This window comes from Trachymyrmex septentrionalis, unplaced genomic scaffold (assembly GCF_001594115.1).
Source record: "Trachymyrmex septentrionalis isolate Tsep2-gDNA-1 unplaced genomic scaffold, Tsep1.0 scaffold60, whole genome shotgun sequence".
NCBI classification, from domain to species: Eukaryota; Metazoa; Arthropoda; class Insecta; order Hymenoptera; family Formicidae; genus Trachymyrmex; species Trachymyrmex septentrionalis.
The window spans coordinates 408,553-428,315 of NW_017305779.1; the positions used below are offsets into that span (position 1 = coordinate 408,553).

The 19,763-nt window shown below is 34.2% G+C and overlaps 1 protein-coding gene across 1 annotated transcript in view; it reads right to left on the bottom strand.

Moving 5' to 3' along the window:
* Positions 1–2,976: 2,976 nt before the first annotated feature.
* The window catches only part of LOC108752520, a 27,757-nt gene continuing 10,970 nt past the window's right edge, over positions 2,977–19,763 (bottom strand). Inside the window, exon 3 of the mRNA XM_018493370.1 lies at positions 2,977–3,458. Within this exon, the coding sequence (XP_018348872.1) occupies positions 3,377–3,458 (82 nt within the window). The 3' untranslated portion in view covers positions 2,977–3,376. The remainder of the gene's footprint in view (positions 3,459–19,763) is intronic.

Below are 19,763 nucleotides of genomic sequence, written 5' to 3' on the forward strand. Positions count from 1 at the left end.
CAAAGTAATTTTGTTATTTGCCCTTAAATTGATCTCAAATTGCCCTTATTATAGTTAAGTTTATACTTAGGTTTTCAAAACAGAAAATCTTCAAGATTAAAAAAAAAAAAGTGAAATTATTTAGCGTACAGGACGTATATTCCATCGCGATTATTGTCGACGATTTCGTCGATTACCTTTAAACGCTCATAAATTACTGCATAATTTAATATTATTAGCATTCAATGAAAAGATTTAAAAAATAATAAAAAATAATAAATTACGTCGTTACAAATAAAATTGCGAAATAAAATCGGTTTCCCTGGAGTCATGAGAATGTAAAGCAATATTAACCGCGCGTAGACGTTCCGAAATAATTAAATTTGATACAGGCAATTGTGTACCCACTCCCTACGGGCGGTTGGTAATTTATTAGAAAATCGTTACACACTCTTGATTTTGCATATTAATATCGCGCGAACCGGCAAATAGATAATTATTGTCGAAAACCAGAAACGAATCCGATGATAATAAATGCGACCTGCAGATCTTGGTTTCCGCTTCAAGTCGGACACCAGTATGGATATTTTACTGAGATGAATGCGTTTCTCGCGAGCGCGTACAATGTAATACTTAACTCGGCGCGAGATGCATCTGCTGCCTCTCGTACATTAATCACCGTCGACCCGCCGCGGCACGGCGCGTTGCTTCCATTACGCGACTCCACGTACAAATGAACTGCCTCCGAGTAGTAGACGTTAGCTACTCGAGAAATTGATATCGTTTATCGAGAGCCAATTCGACTATAGGAAACGGAAGGCATATAAAGCCCAATATGCGCGCGGAAATCGCTTGAACGTTTAATTTTTTGAAAACCGGAGAAAGGAGGGCTACCATTAATATGAGAATGCAATTTGCATCGAAATCTGACAATGGCCGAAGCAAATTCATCGCCGTTAATATTCACGGACCGTGGTTAATATCTACGCGTCCGTGTCCTTCGTGAATTGTCGCTCTCGCCGCACTTGTTTCATTAACGGTGCCTCGCGCATGAATTTACATGTAAATTAAGAACACGAAACCCCGGAAAGTTTCCGATCTCTCGTGAAAAATGTAGTTGTCGTGCAGTTTCTTTGCGTGAGGATCAGTGTGAGACGCTTCTCCTATTCGAGATCAAAATCTACCCGCGGTATAAAAACATCGGACCGAGTGCCGCTGCTTTATCGATCTTTCCTGTAAGTTCCCAATGTTCAATTGGCTGACTTGAGTTTCCAAAGGAGAAAATAAAACGCACGTTAGAAAATATCTGCGAACTGTAGGTCGAATTATATAGGAAATTTAATGGATTTAATAATTTGCTCGATAATGAAACGAAGTAGTCGATGTCGTTGATAACTTTGATTCTACTGGTTTTTTTTTCTACTTGATACCAAGAAAACGAGGACGCCTATTTCGCCTTTGCGAATTCGATTCTTCATTCCTCTTTCTTGTTTTCTCTCTTTCTGCTTTCTCATTTCAGCGTTTTCTAAAGAATAACGACTTTCTAGTGGCAGTAAAATAAATTGGCTATCGCGAAGCCTACAGTCGCGCCTGTCGATTTCGCAGATTGATTTTAGATAGGTTCATTTATTTTTCAGCAAACGAAGATTTTTCACGAGACTTACTTCTCATGTATGAGAAAAAAAGTTTGCGTGCATGATAGAGTTGTGGAAGATAAGAAAAGAAATGAAATATCTTTTTTTAGATAAAGAAAGCATATAGTTTATTATTTTGAAAAAAATTAATTACGTAACAAATTAACAGCATAATTTAATATAATTTTAGAGATTTTCTGTTATTACATAGAGCTATAGTGTATATTTAATTAATATTATATATGACACAAAGTAATAGAAATCAATAGAATTAAATAAAATGTACAAGTTTGATTTAAATATATATATAAAGAATATAAAAGTAACACAAAATAAATAAAGGAAAGATATTTAGAAAGATTATTTGCGTAATATTATTTATTATGTAATTATTCTTTTATTTTATTAAATCGTATTTGGTGGTTTAATCGCGATTGCGGTACTGAAATTTGGAAGGACTTGCACGTGATCCTCGTCTAATTTTGCAAACGCAAACTTTTCCGACCACGTGCGGAACCAATTGGGACGCATTGACTTCTCCATACGTGGCAGGAAACTTTCAATAAACGTGTGAGTACGATTGGTTGTACAATGAGTACGTTGCATTTACGTTCATTCGGCATTTTCGAAAATTTCGTATATGTAACAGGAGCATAATTTTGTTTGCGGCAACGCATGGATTCTTATTTACCAAAAACATTTGCGAGACATTATACGCTTTAGCGTTTCATAAATTTCGTTGATGTTTGCACTTTGCGTTGGGCAGACTGGCAAATATTGATTGCTGAATTGAAATTCTGCATATAACGCCTAGAGAATTCAAAGCGTGCAGTATCAAACGGAACTAATTAGTGTCCACATAGGCCAATAGTAATTGTTTATGATATAAAGCTGAAAAGTCATAAAATATTTTACAATTTTGAGGGACCGCGGTTTCTCCTTTCCATTGGGCAGTTGATTATCGTATCTTGTCTCATAGCACTGTTCGAGTTCCATTTGTTAACAAAATCTTCTTACAAAGTATCTTACTCTTGTTATATAAAACAACACACTCATTATGTAAAAACAAGAATAATTTCCAAGAAAGAAACTCGTACTCTTTTCTACTATACGCTTAAGAAGGCATCTTTTATAACGTTGCGAAAAAAATATGTCCAGAACATTATTAATAGTTACAAAACGTCACGCGTGATGCCGTAATAATATCATAAATTTTGGTGCCAAATTATTCTCATCCTGTATATACGATAACCAATTTGTATGTACCTTTTTTTAAATCGCACGTTACAATCACGTCGTGCATGCTTTTTATAATCGCACAATTGCATCGCTCAATTACCATCAAGCTCGTGTAGTAGCCGGTAATTATACTAGCTGCGAACCGCCCTTGTACCAATTAACCACGCGGTAACCATGTGCTAACAGCGCAGTAACCGTTCAGCAGGGGCCTCTACTCTTTATAGTCGGCGGACGAGTCCTCGAGAGGATCGAAGGATCATTTTCTTGTTCCTGCACCTGTGTCCATATGTTCGTGTGTGCCTGCGTATTTACGTACGTATGCGTGTAAACGCGAATGCTCGTATGTACACGTGTGAGGGTGTCGAGTGAGGACGGTCAGAATGCAGCCGGAAAACATACGGAATTCAACGAGGGAGAATTATAGCCAAGGGATTGGAAGGACGGTCGAGGGTAGGAAGAGTGAACGGGACCTAGAAGTCGGATTGCGACGTGGCCAGGGCACTCTCGGCCGTCTCCTCGCGTCGTCATAAGGGCCTCGTCACTTCGCCACACTCGCAATGCGTCGGGTGTCCACGACGGTCCACGCGGTTGCTGATTGAGTGGTCGCTGCAACAGAAAGAATGAATGAAATTATTAACGCAAGAAGAAGAAAGATATCATCAAGAGAAAGACAGAATAGACTTAATCGATTGTCATCAAGACCAAGAAAAGCTTCTTACATCGTCTTTACAAATAGAAAAATATAAAAGATTGAAGACAAGAGTTCTTACCCAGTAATCAACTAAAAGTAACATAATGTTATATTATAATTTTGCATTCAACAATGTAATTGTTATGTAACACCATGTGTTACATTATATTTATATTATTAAGTACGCAGAATTATAATACTAATGTTATGTTACTTTTAGTTGGTATTGACTTGGTATTTAAATTATAATGTAGTGATTAATATCACAAAATAATGTGATATTTCTTTTATAATATTAATCAAAGTTGGTGTTAGTAATTAGCTGTGCACAAATGAAGAAAAGAGAGAAATGGAGAGAGAAAGTTTCTCGAGTGGCAAGCGTCGAGCACAACATAAGACAGATATAATGCAAGTTATATAGATATCGTTTCTTATAGAACCTTTCTGTTTGATTCTCTTAATAAAATAGAAGATATCGGAGGAAATTTTCCATTAAATTATGGAAAAACGGTGTTACTGTTTCTTCCAACAAGAAGACCGTAAGTTTAATAAACTCTATTAAAACAGTTTAATGGCCGTGGATTGCAAGTTGATGAAATTGCAAAATCCATTTAAATTATATTAAATTTACGGTATGCGTCAAGTGCATTTAATTTATTTTGCCGTTAACCCTTTCGGATGGAAAACTTCTATTGCATTATAAGTACGGTTTTCTTATTAAGGCACTTCGTTAAATCAGTCAATATGAGATTCTTAAAAATGCAATTTGTTAGAACGTGTAACACTTCAGTGCTTCCTATTTCCTTTTTTCCGTAATAAATTTATGTAGCGAAATATCACGATAAAAGCAAAAAGAATAATAAAAATTCTATTTCTTGCTTTTACATTTCAATAACATTTTTTTCTTTGCTATCTACGTTTGAGTGTTTTCTTTATGAATAACAAGTATATTAATTTAAAGCACAAAGATACGGAGTAAGAAAAGATCTTTAATTTGAAGTTTTATTGTCAACATTTTCTCTATATTTCCGCTTTCTCTTTAATAAATAATATAGTTTCAAAAATTGATGAAAGAAACGCGCGCGTAATGAAACGATTGAAAACAATAAAGTATATAACACAGCATGGAATCCTTGATTGCACAACGACGAACTCGCTGTTATAACGAGTGAATAATCGAGTCGTTCCGCCCCATCGTTTCTTCGTATATATACGAATAGCGATAGAATGATTCGCAATATGAAAGATTTTTTCATTTGTTAAAGCGAAAATGCATTTCAGTAATTTTAGAAATATACATTATCCCGATGAAATAATTAGAATGAAATAAAATTGAAAGATCGTGAGAGCATTTCCAAGTTCTACGTCGAAATTTGTAAGCCGCTGCTGTTCATCCCTTATGTGACTCTGCGTGGGCTATACGATTAAATGTGCAACTCGTATGAATGTGTATGAATGAGATATGACGTCAATGAAGCGGTATGTGCCAACAATATTCGCACGATTTTCAATGTTATGTAACAATTATACACTTTTTTTTCTTTAGAAGCATGTTGATTGCCATTGGATGCCTTTTCCAATGTTTTTCTATCTTTTGCAATGGCTTGTAATAATTAAAAAAGACTTTTACCATTTTTATTTTTACTTTAGAATTGTGAGATAAAACGGAACGGTTTAATATGTACATACACATATTAAATCATATTACGAAGCACCGAATTATCTGCATGTTTCTAGATAAGATTACTTTTTAACATTATAGCAAAAAAATTCTCGCTGAGAATTCCACTCCTTCTTTACTTAAATATGCTATTATAAAACGCAATAACTCTTTTATGATGACAATATATATCACTGACACACACCTAGCAAAATGATTAAAATGCTACAACGGCCGAGAAATGAAAGCGTTGCGATGTATGGCCATGCCTTAATCTTTTACGACTTCATTGAATTTTTGTCACAATGCAGCTTGCAACCTACATGAGAATTGTTACATTTTGATTCGCTTTGACGTTTTCTCCTTTGATATACATCTTATTGCTGCCGCTAGTTTCTACAGAAACCACTTCAACCCGAATTCCGCGGATTGCCTCTTCTGATTATGTGCCGCAAAGAATAGAGGCTAGCCAAACCTTGGTTACAAAAGGTTCTATTGTTAAATTGAAGATTGCCGACATTCGCTCGTGCTTTAATAATCAGGCTAAAGCTTAAGAATATTGCATATTCATAGGGGCTTTCCTCACACAATAGAATGACACCGTCATCGTAAAAAATATTATCGGACATCTTAGAATTAAGTATAATTAAGTAGATAAACATTTATCAAGTAATTTAAAGCCTTAACGTTGCCATAAAAAATTAATTAAACATCAATGATTTTATAAATAAGTTTAAGTGTAAAAGAAATTAATCAAACAAAATATTATTAAATTTTTAATAAGGATTAAGGATTAAGAAATTCTATTGAAAAAAATAATTTGTTGTTAGGGAAAAGTCGGTTTGAAATTTTTTTAAATGCGTTGCTATAATCGGATCAGCTTCAATATCTTGTAGCGTAAAAATAACGTTAATAAAAAGCAATAAAGCACAGGAAAAGTGTAAAATAATTTTTGTGAAAGATTAAAACTATCCACGGCAATGTAGACCTGACGGTAAAGAGTTTATAAGAGAAATAACGAAGATTAGTACGTCGAGTTAGCGGAAGAGCAGACCGAGATGACAGGGATGGGAGGAGGTGGGATAGCAAATCGCCGTGGGTGATGAGAAAAAAAGAAGAATTCTGAACGCGATATCACCATGACCTACATCGTTCCGCTGAAAAAGAGCGGTGAATACTGAGTATACTATTGTCAGGCGCAGTAGTACACCGATGGTATCGGACAACGTCGCTCACGCAGTGAGCTACGTTACTACTCAATAATGGTCCGACAACTCTTAGGTCAGATCGCGTGCTCATCGCGATCCGGCAAGAATTTTTTAATTATTTACTTCTTCTGTCACCTTTTCAAAACTGTTTACGTCACTTGTCGATTCCCATAACGACATCATTTGCTTGGCGTGGAGCTTTCCATTTATAGCTTTACTTTGCGGTGTATTACGATAATAGCAATTCAAGTGGAGTGTGCACAGATGAAGAAAAAAATAGAACGAGAGAAACCACATTGGGGTTGAAAACCGAAAAACTGAGTAACTGAGTAAGTTGTAACGATTTACTTGACATTTATATAATGAATTCCTGAGACTTTTGAATTAAACATTAAAAGGAGAAAAATAAGGAAACCGGATAAAAGTGATATCCAACTACAATAGTCTAAATCGTTCTATGACGTGACTGTCATACCAGAAGGAAATCGATAGCAGGTGAAGTACATACTTGTTACGTTTACGAGCGTGCAACAACGGGACTTCGATAAGATCGTCATAAAGTTCATCGCAGGCTTTAGCGTCTTATTAATTCAAACTTTCATTGTAACCAATAAAGTTACAAATCCCTATGCGACCAGAAGTGATTTCTACCATCATGCTCGAACACGGCGAGTTTAAAGTTTGAAGTTGTACAAATTGAGCGACACAATTCGATAACTGTTTATGTATTAATGTTCTGTTCTATTTAATTTTTTTTGACATTTTGCAAAGTGTATAATCCTGAAATAAAAATTACATCGAGAGATAGAGTAATTCCAATAAAATAAATTGATAAAAATTATTTGAGTATGTATTATTATTATTTTATATAAAATATATACTATATATTTCTCTTTCGGTTATATCCACAAAATTTTTGTTAAAAAATTTATTTAATTTTTATCTTTTCTCTTACGAATCTTTAAATTCGTTAATATAAAATATATTTGTAACAAAAAAAAACTCGTATTTTCTCAAGTTCATTCTTCGTTATAAAAATATTTTACTTGAAATTAATACTTTTGAAATTAATACACGAAATTAATTTGAAAAATTTTATAATAATGGCATATATAATTACAGAGGTAATGTATTTTAAAGGTAATGTATTTTGCACTTTTATTGGGCTGATTACTTAATGTAAAACGAACTTTAAAATATATAGAAACTTCAGCTGAGACAAGCGACGTCCACTTTTCACTTTGGTGTTAAAAATTTCTTCGATAGGTAATGCCGCTTGGCCCGCAGGGCTGCATTTTAGATGCAGTTAACTCAACTCTCTCTCTCTCTCTTTCTCTCTCTTTCTCTCTTTCGCGCCCGTCCATCAGCATATACAGCACCCAAGCGTGGCCAACGAGTATGACCTTTTCAGAATGTCAACGAATGTTACAAGCACTTGCGTGACAGCAGAAGAAGTGGCGGATACGCGTCCTTATCCGCGCCCGCACAACTCCCACGAGACGCAAAGTTATGATTACGAGAGCTCGCAATATGCTCAAGGGACGTAAATTTTAGGGCCGCTTTGGCTGACATGCTCGATTGAAGTTCGAAATTGGAGTCGCCGACTATACGGCGTTTAATAAGGACTTCGCCGTCAGCGATCAACAGGGGAATCAGAGCGGGTACCTGGAGCTGACAAGGTCGAGGACGACGTCTCTTCGGGATACGTCCGACGACACTGTACGTGCTCGCTTTTAGGCGAGCTAATTCTTAACCGTCGTTACGGGAGAATGGGAGTTGAGATAATTGTACCGTGTTGGCTGGCACAATGGTATTACACAGTAGTGAGTCATGCATATTATAAAGAGCACATTGTCCAATCATTTACCTTGATCTTTACAGCTATAAAATAGTAATGTAAACTGCAATATAACTGAATTTAATAAGCCCTTTATAAACTTCTCTCTATTTCTTAAAATAAACATTCAAATATAACAACTAAATCGTTGCTACATTTAATTGATCAAGATTAAGATTTTTGTATTTTCGAATAATCTATTTTTGAAAAATTTTAATCTAAAGAGAAGATGTATGATGAATATATTATTAAATGGAAATCTAAATAGGTACGTTCTTATATATTATCTATTTCGTTGTTATCATCACTAATCCCCGATCTGCAAGCTCGTAGGAACCGCCGCTTTAAGCTATAAATATGGATTCCATTAGATTAAACCGACCGCTCTTTCAGAAGCTTTGCCAAAAATCCAATAGATTAAGATAAGCTGGATATATAGTTTTGATCGCCATAACTGCAGTATAGTTTATAATTTTGCCCAATACAGTTTAATCGATGAGTTAAATTGTAGTATTCATAGCAGCGTTAAATTATAATTAATGCAATAACAGATGTTGCAGTTACGGTTTGACATGCGCATATGATTTATACCATTATTTATTGTAATTTAATAATGCTTACGTATTATTTATTACAATTTAACAAACAATCGCAATTATATCAAATAGGAATCGGCGACCTTCGTAAATGTAATCATGGCAATCGAGGCACGTATGTGATAATCAAGAGAGTTCGGTGTAAAGCTTTCAGCCCCGACGTAAATTCGTTAGTGTCACGCTAACCGGAGTACGCACGAACGCATGCATATACAGTGTTCAGAAACACACGAAATTCGTGAGAACAGGCACATTAAGCCATGTTGTTCTCATTGTATTATATTTATCGATAAACGGAAAAATGTCACATGTGAAGGAAACTTTTACGATAGCATACAAAGATTACTGTTTTATTGTTATTATTGATTATATTTATAAATTACTTTTATTTCTCTTTACAAATGCTCTGCTATCTTTTTATAGGATCTTTTTCCTAATTTCCATTCTTATCTTGAATTTTATTGCAGGTTTTTTTACGTTAAAGTGAATATTCCTGTATCCTTTTAAATCTTAATTTGGTTTTATATTCGTTTGTATTATGTGAAATTACTTTTTTACAAACACAGTAAAATACACGACCTTGTCATAAATTTGGATTAAGTTTGATCACATAATCGGTAAGAGAGCTCGAGATTTATAACGCATAATCAGAGCTAAAAATAATCCTAACGGCGTCGTGTGCCTTACTCATGTCTCGTTTCGATCCATCTTCGCACGTAACACCGTCCGTTGGCGTCAACTCCTTAGCCAAAGAATTATGAGACGGGGACTCGGTTTCTCACGTTGCAATATAGCCAGCTGTTTTATTCCGCGTGCGTGGGACGTTGCTGACGGCGATTTTTAAGATGTGCTCCCAATTTTTTACACGAACCATTCGTAAATATTCAACGAGGCGCAAATACATACCGCTGCTTACGCAAAGCTTTACCGCCTACCATCGCTAATGCGTTCCTTTTTACTACAATTACGCTAATGCAATATCATGAAAGGCGCTCTCGGGCGATCTTCTTTTAAAAAAGTAAAATTACGAAGAAAGTCAGCGCCAGAAATTCAATACACCTAATTTTTAAACTTACAAAAGAAATGTTTCAAGCATTTATACCTACAATTGCTTTTTATAGTTATATATTATTTTTATAGTTATAGATATATATTATTTTTATAGTTATAGATATATATTTTTATAATTATATATATTTTTAGTTATATATTTTTTGAAAATATATCTGAAAGAGTATTAAATCAAGGCTGAAGCGTCATTCACTGAAATGATAAGGACGCATTTCAAATGATAAAAACACGAATCTCACGCACAAAAAGAGAGACAATGCGTGTATTTCTACTTTTCAATTGTCAACTCAACCATGATATCGTATGTATGTACTAAAGCGACATTCGTTCCAGTGAATGCCAAAGTAGCTTTTGACACACTGGGTGTAGAAGAGCGATAACAAATGTACGAAGAACCGAATTCTTTGAGCACATTCGCCGAAATCACGTACAAAGTCGTCGTATCTATTCGCCATCGTTTCGAAGGCGTGGCTTCAAATTTTCAAAGGAAGTAATCTCGAGTAAACTCGAACAGAATTTTTATGTTTGCTCGCAGACAGAAATAGACGGTAAGTCTTTTGACCTAAAAATAATCATTTGTGCAAACTTTTATAGCGTATAACTGAACCAAAAGATATTATAGACACTATACAGAATCTGTTATAGAGTATATATAATTAAAAGAATGCCATGTAGTTTTAAAAAATTGATATATGTTTTATTTATAAAAAAATTTATTTTACGAACACAAAATAATAATACCAATATTAATTTAAAAAGAAAATTTAAAAAAGAAATACTGCTATGGGACGAATATATGGATTATTATCAATTATGAATTATTGCTAAGTAATTGCAATATTTTTATGCATATCAGTCATCAAATTTTAGAAATTAATTTTATGTAAATTATGCATTTGTTCTTTATTACTAGAGAATAATAAGTATTGGAAAGAGACTGAGTTATTCGTGAAAGCCTCTTGTGACCAACGAGTTACGGAAAGTTTAAGCTTCATTAGTTTCCGTATAGATTCGTCGTTGCCGCAGCATAAATAGGATCAACTCTAAATCCGTTCAGGAAAGGTCCCCGAGCTTAATGTAATGTAATGTGTTGGAAAGATTGCGCGCGGTCAAAGATTGCCAGCTGCGTTGTACCATATATGTTGGAAAATGGCTGAACATAGTGGAAGCACATGGCGGTCGGTGATACCGTGCTTATATTCTGAAAAAAAGTTGGAGACGAAAGTTTCCTTTTTGCTTTCTTTTTCGATATGTTAATACCTTTTAAAGAAAAACTGGAACAGTCCTGACATCGCCCGGATATTTCTTTGACAGATTGTCCGCGGAGATTTCATAAAATTGATAACAAGCCCTCCGAAATGTCTTTCAACAACAGATTTAATTTAGATTTATATGTTGCTTACAATATTATATACAGTCACATCTTACTCTGCTTCTTCTTTACTTTTAAAAGCACTTTGTCATAAAAGATTATCTATTTTATTCTAAGCACGTATGTCTGTGAGCTCGCTTCTTTTTTTAAATTTACTTTTATTTACTGCTTTTATTCTACCGCCTTTGTTGAAATTCATAATATCGATTATTATTCCGTTACTGTATAATAGTTTGCCAGATATGACAATTCTATAGAAAGTAGGATAACTTCAAGGAAAGTTATCGATCGCTAATTGTTTTTCGCGAATACGAGGTCAAAAAATTAGTGGTGAATTAATTGACTGCCACAGGCATCAGCTGCCAGGTTATCAGTTTAACACGCGATTAAAAAATTGCGAGCGACGTTGCGCTAGTTGATGAAGTATTTTGCATAAAGTGTCGTCCCAACGGCGTTCTAGAATAAATTTTATAAAGCAATATGAAATTATGCAAATATACAACTTCGCTCGTGCAAAGATTTGAATGTCTATTTCTTCGAGCGATTTTCAGAAAAACAGTAATATTACAAGCAGCAGCTAACAGGATGCAAATAAAAATTAGTGAAATACCAATGACAAGAACTCTTAACAATATTTTAATATGCAGGAATAATTTTATCAAATGAAAAGAACTTTTAATAATTATATTTTTTAATATATTAATTATATTTTAGCATCTTTATTTAAACAGTAATAAAGAACATTTATATTTATGTAAAATTCCGCTCGTGTAATTATCATTTTCAATTCTTAAGTGATTTCTACTATGCATGCGAAAAATGCGCGATATTTTCTACAGCCTCATATTTTCGCGGACACGTAGTAAGCTTAGCAGTAAAAAAAAATGGTGCTACGTTGACATTTTAATGTCGAGTGTAAACTTTAAGATTTGCACTTTAATTAACTTTAGTGCATCGTCACGAGGTTTTCGCAACAGCCGTTGAGCTCTCTAATCATATTTCCAATTATTCGCGGTGAAAAAATTGCGCCGTTCCGTTGCTCAGGTACTCATAACTGAATCTTTACGCTTCGTTCTGGACGGATGTTGGCCGTTACAAAATTCAGGTTAAACGTTGATATAGAACAACACTGTCGAAGCATTCACGTACAGAATCTCGCGAATCCCTGACCTATATCCCTTAAAACATCGTATCGCCATTACGTGTGCCTCTCGCTCGCGTCCTCCGCGCACACGAATATAACACATGTATAAATATACATATACGAGATCACATATGTAATATCGTTGCAGGGCGTTCTCTTTGAGATAGGGAGTGACCGTGGAAATATCATAGCATGTGCTCTTATTCGTAAAGGGACCCTGTTTCCTTTACGGATAAGCCACTTCCGCGGCGGAAGCTTGTTTCTTCCAACAGCGCGGCGTTGGAACTCGACAAAATTTCGGTCCGGGAAATTCGTCCGTTTCATCAGTACGTAAAAAAGATCGCAAAGAAACGTAAACTTATTTTACGAGTGTTACTGCAAAGGTGCGCCATTAAAAGATTCTATCAGGAAAGTATACGTTCATGATAAGAGGAAAATTCCGTCCGTGCTCTGTAAATATAATTACCAACTTCCTTACGTTTACAGATAATATCATTCTCTTACAAAACAAATTTCGCGAATATTATGGCGGATTTAACCTTGGTATATAACGAAAATTATAACAGAACTGGGGTACGCTTTTATCATCATCAAATAATATAGAATAATAAGTGCTATAAAAATATTTCTTTCAGATGTCATGACACTTTTCTCCGAATGCCTAGGTTATTAATACAAAGTTATAAGTCGTTTAATTTAATTATATACACATTTTTAAACATGTTACAATCAATATAATAAATACACATCAATGAATTATTTTCTTTATAATTAATATACTTATTAATTTTTTATTTAATATTTTTTTAAATCTTCATTAACTTCTTCAATATCTTTTTCAAGACTTCTTTAAAGATTCGCATATGAAATTAACTTGTTAATTGCTTCTTAAAAACAAATTTTCTGGGAAGCTTTCGACAAAATTTTCTGCGAGAATTCCGTGTCACAATTCTACTAAGTATGTGCTCTACGTGGACCATGTTCAAGAATGGCAACAAGAATATACATCGGTGGCGTCTATATCGTGATTACGTAATGGAATAGAAGTTTCCCAAGGAAGTTCTAAGTCGCTTAGTTTCAGACTCAGTTTAGTTTACTACGAATGTAGAAGTGGTTACAAGACGAGCTTGTACTAGGAGCGCTGCGGGTGAAACTTTGGATCCGATTATAGGGTTTCAAGCTCGATTTTCGTATTGGTTGTATTTCGCGAATTTGCAGGGCAGTGCGCAAGTTAATTACTTATTACGCATCCTCAGGTGAACATGAACGCCAATATGCAACAGCATGTATGAGCGCACATTAACTTAATACAAGTGCTGTACAAACGTCATTACTCTCGGTTTATATGTATATAGTCATCAAAGGGCGACACAGTGTAATTTTATATTTATGAAATAATTGCACAATTGTAAAATCAATCGTTCTATTATTGACCAATCTCTTTTAGAAATAAAATAATCTGAAACAATTCGCGGAACGATACATTAGTAATAAAGCTGTTAAAATCAGCAGCTGTTTTTTCAATTATTAAAATATCTTAATAGCTCATACTAATTGTCTCAGAAAAGTTTAATCTGTTGCAATAAAAGTTTAATTAGCTGAAGCTCTGTAATCTTTCGTATTACATAAATAATAAAATATCTGTTGGAGCTCGTTTTAAAATAGCTTGATGTGAATGAAGTACAAAATTACAAACAAAAGTGTTAAAAATCTCCCGCTAAATGAAATACCGAACATAAAAAAAGAGATATAAGAAATATATCTTTTGTAATTCTTTGTTAAACAATATAAGTTATAAACATTATAAAGCAAGATTCGTTTTGACAAAGATTTAATTTCCAATTTAATCAGATTTTATTATAAAATTTAGATTTATTTTCATATAAAAAGAGGATACCGCAATTTTATAAATCACCAAGGCAATCTACATTAGTCCCGCTAATAGGAAAAAAAGTAGAGGCAATCATTACTTCGTAAGAGTGGCTTATGACCGATTTCAGAAATATAGCATAAAATGGCGATCAAATAAGGCTGATTCCGAGTTGGAGTATGTCCAGAAACTTTTAGCTAATAACAACCGATAGAGAGAGGCGTTCGGTTGCTGATCCAAGTTTATTTCACCGAGATCAATCTTCATCTCAGGATACACTCGACCTCCGTTAAATTCTCGCCTTTTGTCGGACATCACCGCTACGCGACGTGAAATCATTGTTATCTCACGTTCGATGAGACAGATAATCGTTGACTGTTTGTAGCTATTCTCACAGATCTATAGAACCGTGAGAATCTTGCAAGTCCGATTACAACTGGTGGCGGTACGCAAGTTGAAAATAATCTATTAACGAAGAAGTGAAAATTTCGTAGAGTTAATTAAAATTGGACGACTTGCGTACCACTGATGTGTTGTATGTGCACGCAAATATCCTCAGCAAACTTTATCAATTTTTCCATTACTATCAAACACACATTTAGCTTTCATCGCCATAGTGATACATTACTATACGGAAATCAATTCGCATGCTCGCACGCAGATACATCGTCAACTCTATTTGTGGTAAATTTTAAAGTGTGCTAACTCCGATCCGATAGAAATAATTAAATACATCGGGAAAACTGACGATAGGGAGAATTAATTATAATTTAAAGCAGACCGCTTTCGACGAGCGCGTTCGTTTATGTGATGGGAATTTAATATTACTTGTAAAAGCATCATATAAAAATTAATTATTACACCGTGCAATATCGCGCATGTACAAGCGGGTCCGATAATTAAATTATGAATAAACAGAATGTTATATTAATTTGAAATAATGTAGGCTCTCGCCTTAAATTCGACGAAATTATGCAGAATACTTAATTAAGGCGGCAGCCAATGGAAGCACTATTTGCGAATATTTGCAATAGATTCCTCACAGACGAGGCTACTTCGATCGCAATGTGTGCAATTTACGTATTGAACAACTTATGGTTGCTCTACGATGGGACTATGCACAGTGCGGGCTATATTGACATTCGCTTCGTTGCAACTTATCGCACAGCTTACAAACGTAAGCTGAAGTTCTTGCATTAATCAACAACCAGCGAAAAATCGAAGATGCGTAGTTTATTCTATGTCAATGGAAAGAAACAGTTGGAAAGTATTTCCGGAAAGCGACCTCCGCGTGAGTGAATCACTTTTGATCGAAGTTTACACGGATATAAATACACATTTGCAGTCTATATCGAACGAGCCGCTAACTTTTGCTTGCGTAAACGTTTTTCCGGATCGGTGCTGCGGACAACATGCTCGTAAAAGTAATCTAATCGTTTTCTGCAAAGAGTTCATCCAAATGAAAAGACGAAATAGATAATAGAAAATACACGAATTATAATTTTGTTTTTCATTTTTTGAATGAAATTGGAAAGTTACATATAAAAGATGATGATACCCTGTAAAAGTGCTAGTATTATCACTGACTTCAGTGCTACACTTATAACTGAAATATCAGCGAATATTTACTCAGAAATAATACACTAGTTCATTTTTAGAAGTTATGATTTCTACAGATTGAATCTACAGAAAATCATAATCTCTAAAAGTAATACAATATATTATAACTAAAAAACAGAAAACTTATAAATGAAAAAATTCACTGATGATTACATCAGTTATATAAGTGTAGCACTGAAGTTAGTAATAATACACTGATTCACTTTTACAAAGTAAATAAATGATTTTTAATCGATTATTGAGCATATTGGGCATACTGATGTTGAGGATCATGATGCCATGAGATTAATTTGCGATGGCCCGCGATGGACGTTAATAAATGAGCCTTTAGATTGGGACCAAATATCTGTCCTACCAAATCAGTGTCCTGTCAGTGTCGCGTATTCAACCGACTGGTGGCATTCAGAAGATATAGACTCGAGTTTCAGTTAGTAGCTTTTAAGCTCCAATTTGCTGCGTATGTCAGCCTAAATTCTGCTGGAATACTTGCATATAATTTCACCGTTACGAAGATGAGAGATGCATTAATATATCCAGGAATTCAATATAAACGTATGGTGCAATTTGACTGAGTGGCATGTGAGCTTCGAGGAGCGACACAATTCATAAAATGACACCAATAATAAGGTAATATATTATAAAACATGGTTCAAAAGAGTAATAAAATAAAATAAAATAATTAGTTTACACGCTGTGCAACTTTAATGAATACGTACTTGTTTATCGGATAAAATAATGTATATATATATATAACTAATTTAATATAGAAATATAAGAAACAAATTAATGTCGATGCTATTTGTGCAATATTCTCTTTTGACATAATACTTTCAATAAAACCCACGCAACAAATTGCGATTATGTATCGGTATAATATCACTTGCAGATTTGCAACAATTATTCCCAATTATCTGTATTTGTCGAGTGAAATGTTCGAGTGAAAAGCGACATGATGTTCCACGCCGGCGAGTGCGGCATACTGTCGGAAGCGTGATCAAAAATTGATAGCGCGAGGTGCAGTGCCAACGACGGTGAAATCATTGATGATCCGATGGAAACTAGTTTCCCGTTTAGCCTGAGGCAGTTGCTGAATTTCTCCAAGTTCTGAAACTGTTCTTCATTCTCTTTAAACGTACATCTACTTCAGATTAGAGAAATTTCGATAAATCAAATTAGCATATTAAATACTACAAAGTTCTATCTTCTTTTATATTAAAAAAAAAACGCAAATTAATTAATTTTTCATATATGGCGTAAGAAAAAAACGTGGATAAAACATATTTTGAAATTATCTCACTGAGATTTACACTTAAAAAAATTTCAACGAAAAATTTTGACGTGGCCTTTTATACAGTGGCCTTTATAACTGGAAAGTATGAAAGTTAAACCTTTAGAAAAATGAATAGAAGACACAGTTAAAAGATTATTTATTTGAAATAGTCTCCCTTTGATAAAATTTTCTTGCTTTTTCAATATTAAAAAAAAATTTTTCCATCCATATAGATTTGCACTTCCATATACTTTTATACACATTGAAATATCTGATCTAAAATGCATATATGATTTTTTCAATATTTTCACTAGAAAAAGGTCAAATACATTTTCCGAAAATTGATAGTGAGTACCAAGAGATTCTCTACCACACGTTTCTAATTTTTTTCTTTTTTCCTCATAATTTAATACCATAAGCTGTTCCGCGTCCGAAGTACAATATATATTGATAGCTAGGACAAAACCGTACAAAACCGAAATAGCGTATTCTAAAGTGCTTTCAGTTTTTTATTAAATGGAAACCACACTCTTCTTTAAATCCCGCAGCGTCAAATCGACGTAAAGCCATCATTCCGCCTGGCACACTCATACTATAACTCATACTATTACAGTCGTAAAAACAAACCAAGAAATTTAATTTCACCGTGGCTTAAGCGGCAATTCTCTTGGAAAACATGATGAGTTTCGCTAGACCGCAGCATTGCACCTTGAAATCGGTAGCGGAGATATAATTATGGAATTTTAGTTTAATTAACCGAATTCACAGATATGAGATACTAAATGTGACACTGAATGCGATACCACTTTCTTTTCATTAGTTGGCAACTGGAATCTCATTTTCTTCATCTCGCGAAAAAGGAATCTTTGAATTAAAGTGCTGGCATGTCACATCCGTTTTTTGTTACATACCCAAGAGAGCTTTTCCGAGAAGCACAACAAGTCGCTTGTGTCCAACAATCTGGACACGCAAATTTTCCAGCAGTAACTTGTGGCTGTCAAGCAAGTATATTTCTAACACTCCACGAAAGAGAAAAAAATAGCCGCGGCAATGGTGTGACTCGTTATAAGAAATTGTTTCCCGCTGTGAAAAGTGTGGAAATGTTGTGGTGAAGTAGAAAACAGATTTTGAGAAATTTTGCAAAACGCTACATGAATATTCATTAGTTTATGTCAAAGATAGCTCAGCCTGTTATGTAATAGATCTTTTATTTTCACGGACGCGACAAACGTACGAATATTCAGAAAATCCATTTCTTTTTATATTTATTTTACCGTTTATCTTTGTAGTCTATTCATGCAGAATTTTCAATAAAATAAAATAAACAACTGATTGATAATCCATTGCGGAATAAATATATAACAAAAATAAACGTGATAAGATGGCAAAATAGTGAGCATCGGCCAATGCCGAGAACGAATAGAATGGAGTGCATTTTCTTCGCCCACGCCGTCCTTCGAACCGAAGAATGGCGACGAAAGAAATGCCGCAAGAAACTTACGATCTCTCTTTTTATTATACCACCACCAATGTCCTTGCCGAGCTGCATTCCTCTCGACCGACCACCTTGCATCGGTCACGGATTTTTCTCGCCCCGTTTGCAAACCCTCGCAGTGTTTAACGGCTTTTTTTCTGTTGTCCTTCTCGCAGCGAAACGTAGCGGATCAATACAATTTTCTTAAGTGACCTATTACGACATGTATTATACATACGTACAATACACCTATATTCACCTGAAGCAATTGTGAAAATTAAATATGATTTTACTCGTTGGAAATATTGTATTGGCAATTTGTAGATGATAAAATAAATAAATATAAACCGCATAAATACAATAAACAGATAAATCAAACATTCCATATATTAACAACGTAGAGAAAGGAATCAAAGAATTGCATTCTATGAGTTTATATCATTGTAGTTGTAGTTATAATCTACAATTTCAGACGAAGAATACCTTGTGTAAGTTCTTCCGTTGATCCATATCCGTATTTCCAGAGACACATAATTTCGAAGATTCAACAGAAATTCGCTTGTGAAGCCGAGCTAGAGTTCTCTGAAATGATTTCGCTGGAATTGCTTCATTCGATTTCCAGGGAGACCGACTCTACTTTGGTTCGTATGCTTCATTCAAGTATATACTTACATCAACTTCTTACTTGTGAAAATCTAATACCATTTACTTTACCACACTTACGTGCCGCAAAATTTAAGACATAAGCTATAAAAAGCCATATTTCCGGAATTACTAATCGAATTATTATACTTTTATTAAAAGATAATTTTAAAATGAAGTTTATAATTCTTGCTATAAAGTGATAAGTTCTGGAAACAAAATAAATAAATATAAAAAATGAATAAGAAAGTCTTTGTTCTTAAAAAGTTATCAATAGTTATCAATCTGTCTTGTACATTTTTCTTCGATACTCTATAGTTAAATTAAATTTAAATCTGAGATTATTCTCTTGAATTAAAAAAAGGATATTATATCGTAACTCTGTTTTTAGCATATTAACTTATATTCTCTGTTATATTTCTATCCTTTTATTTTTATATATAGTTTTTTTTTTTT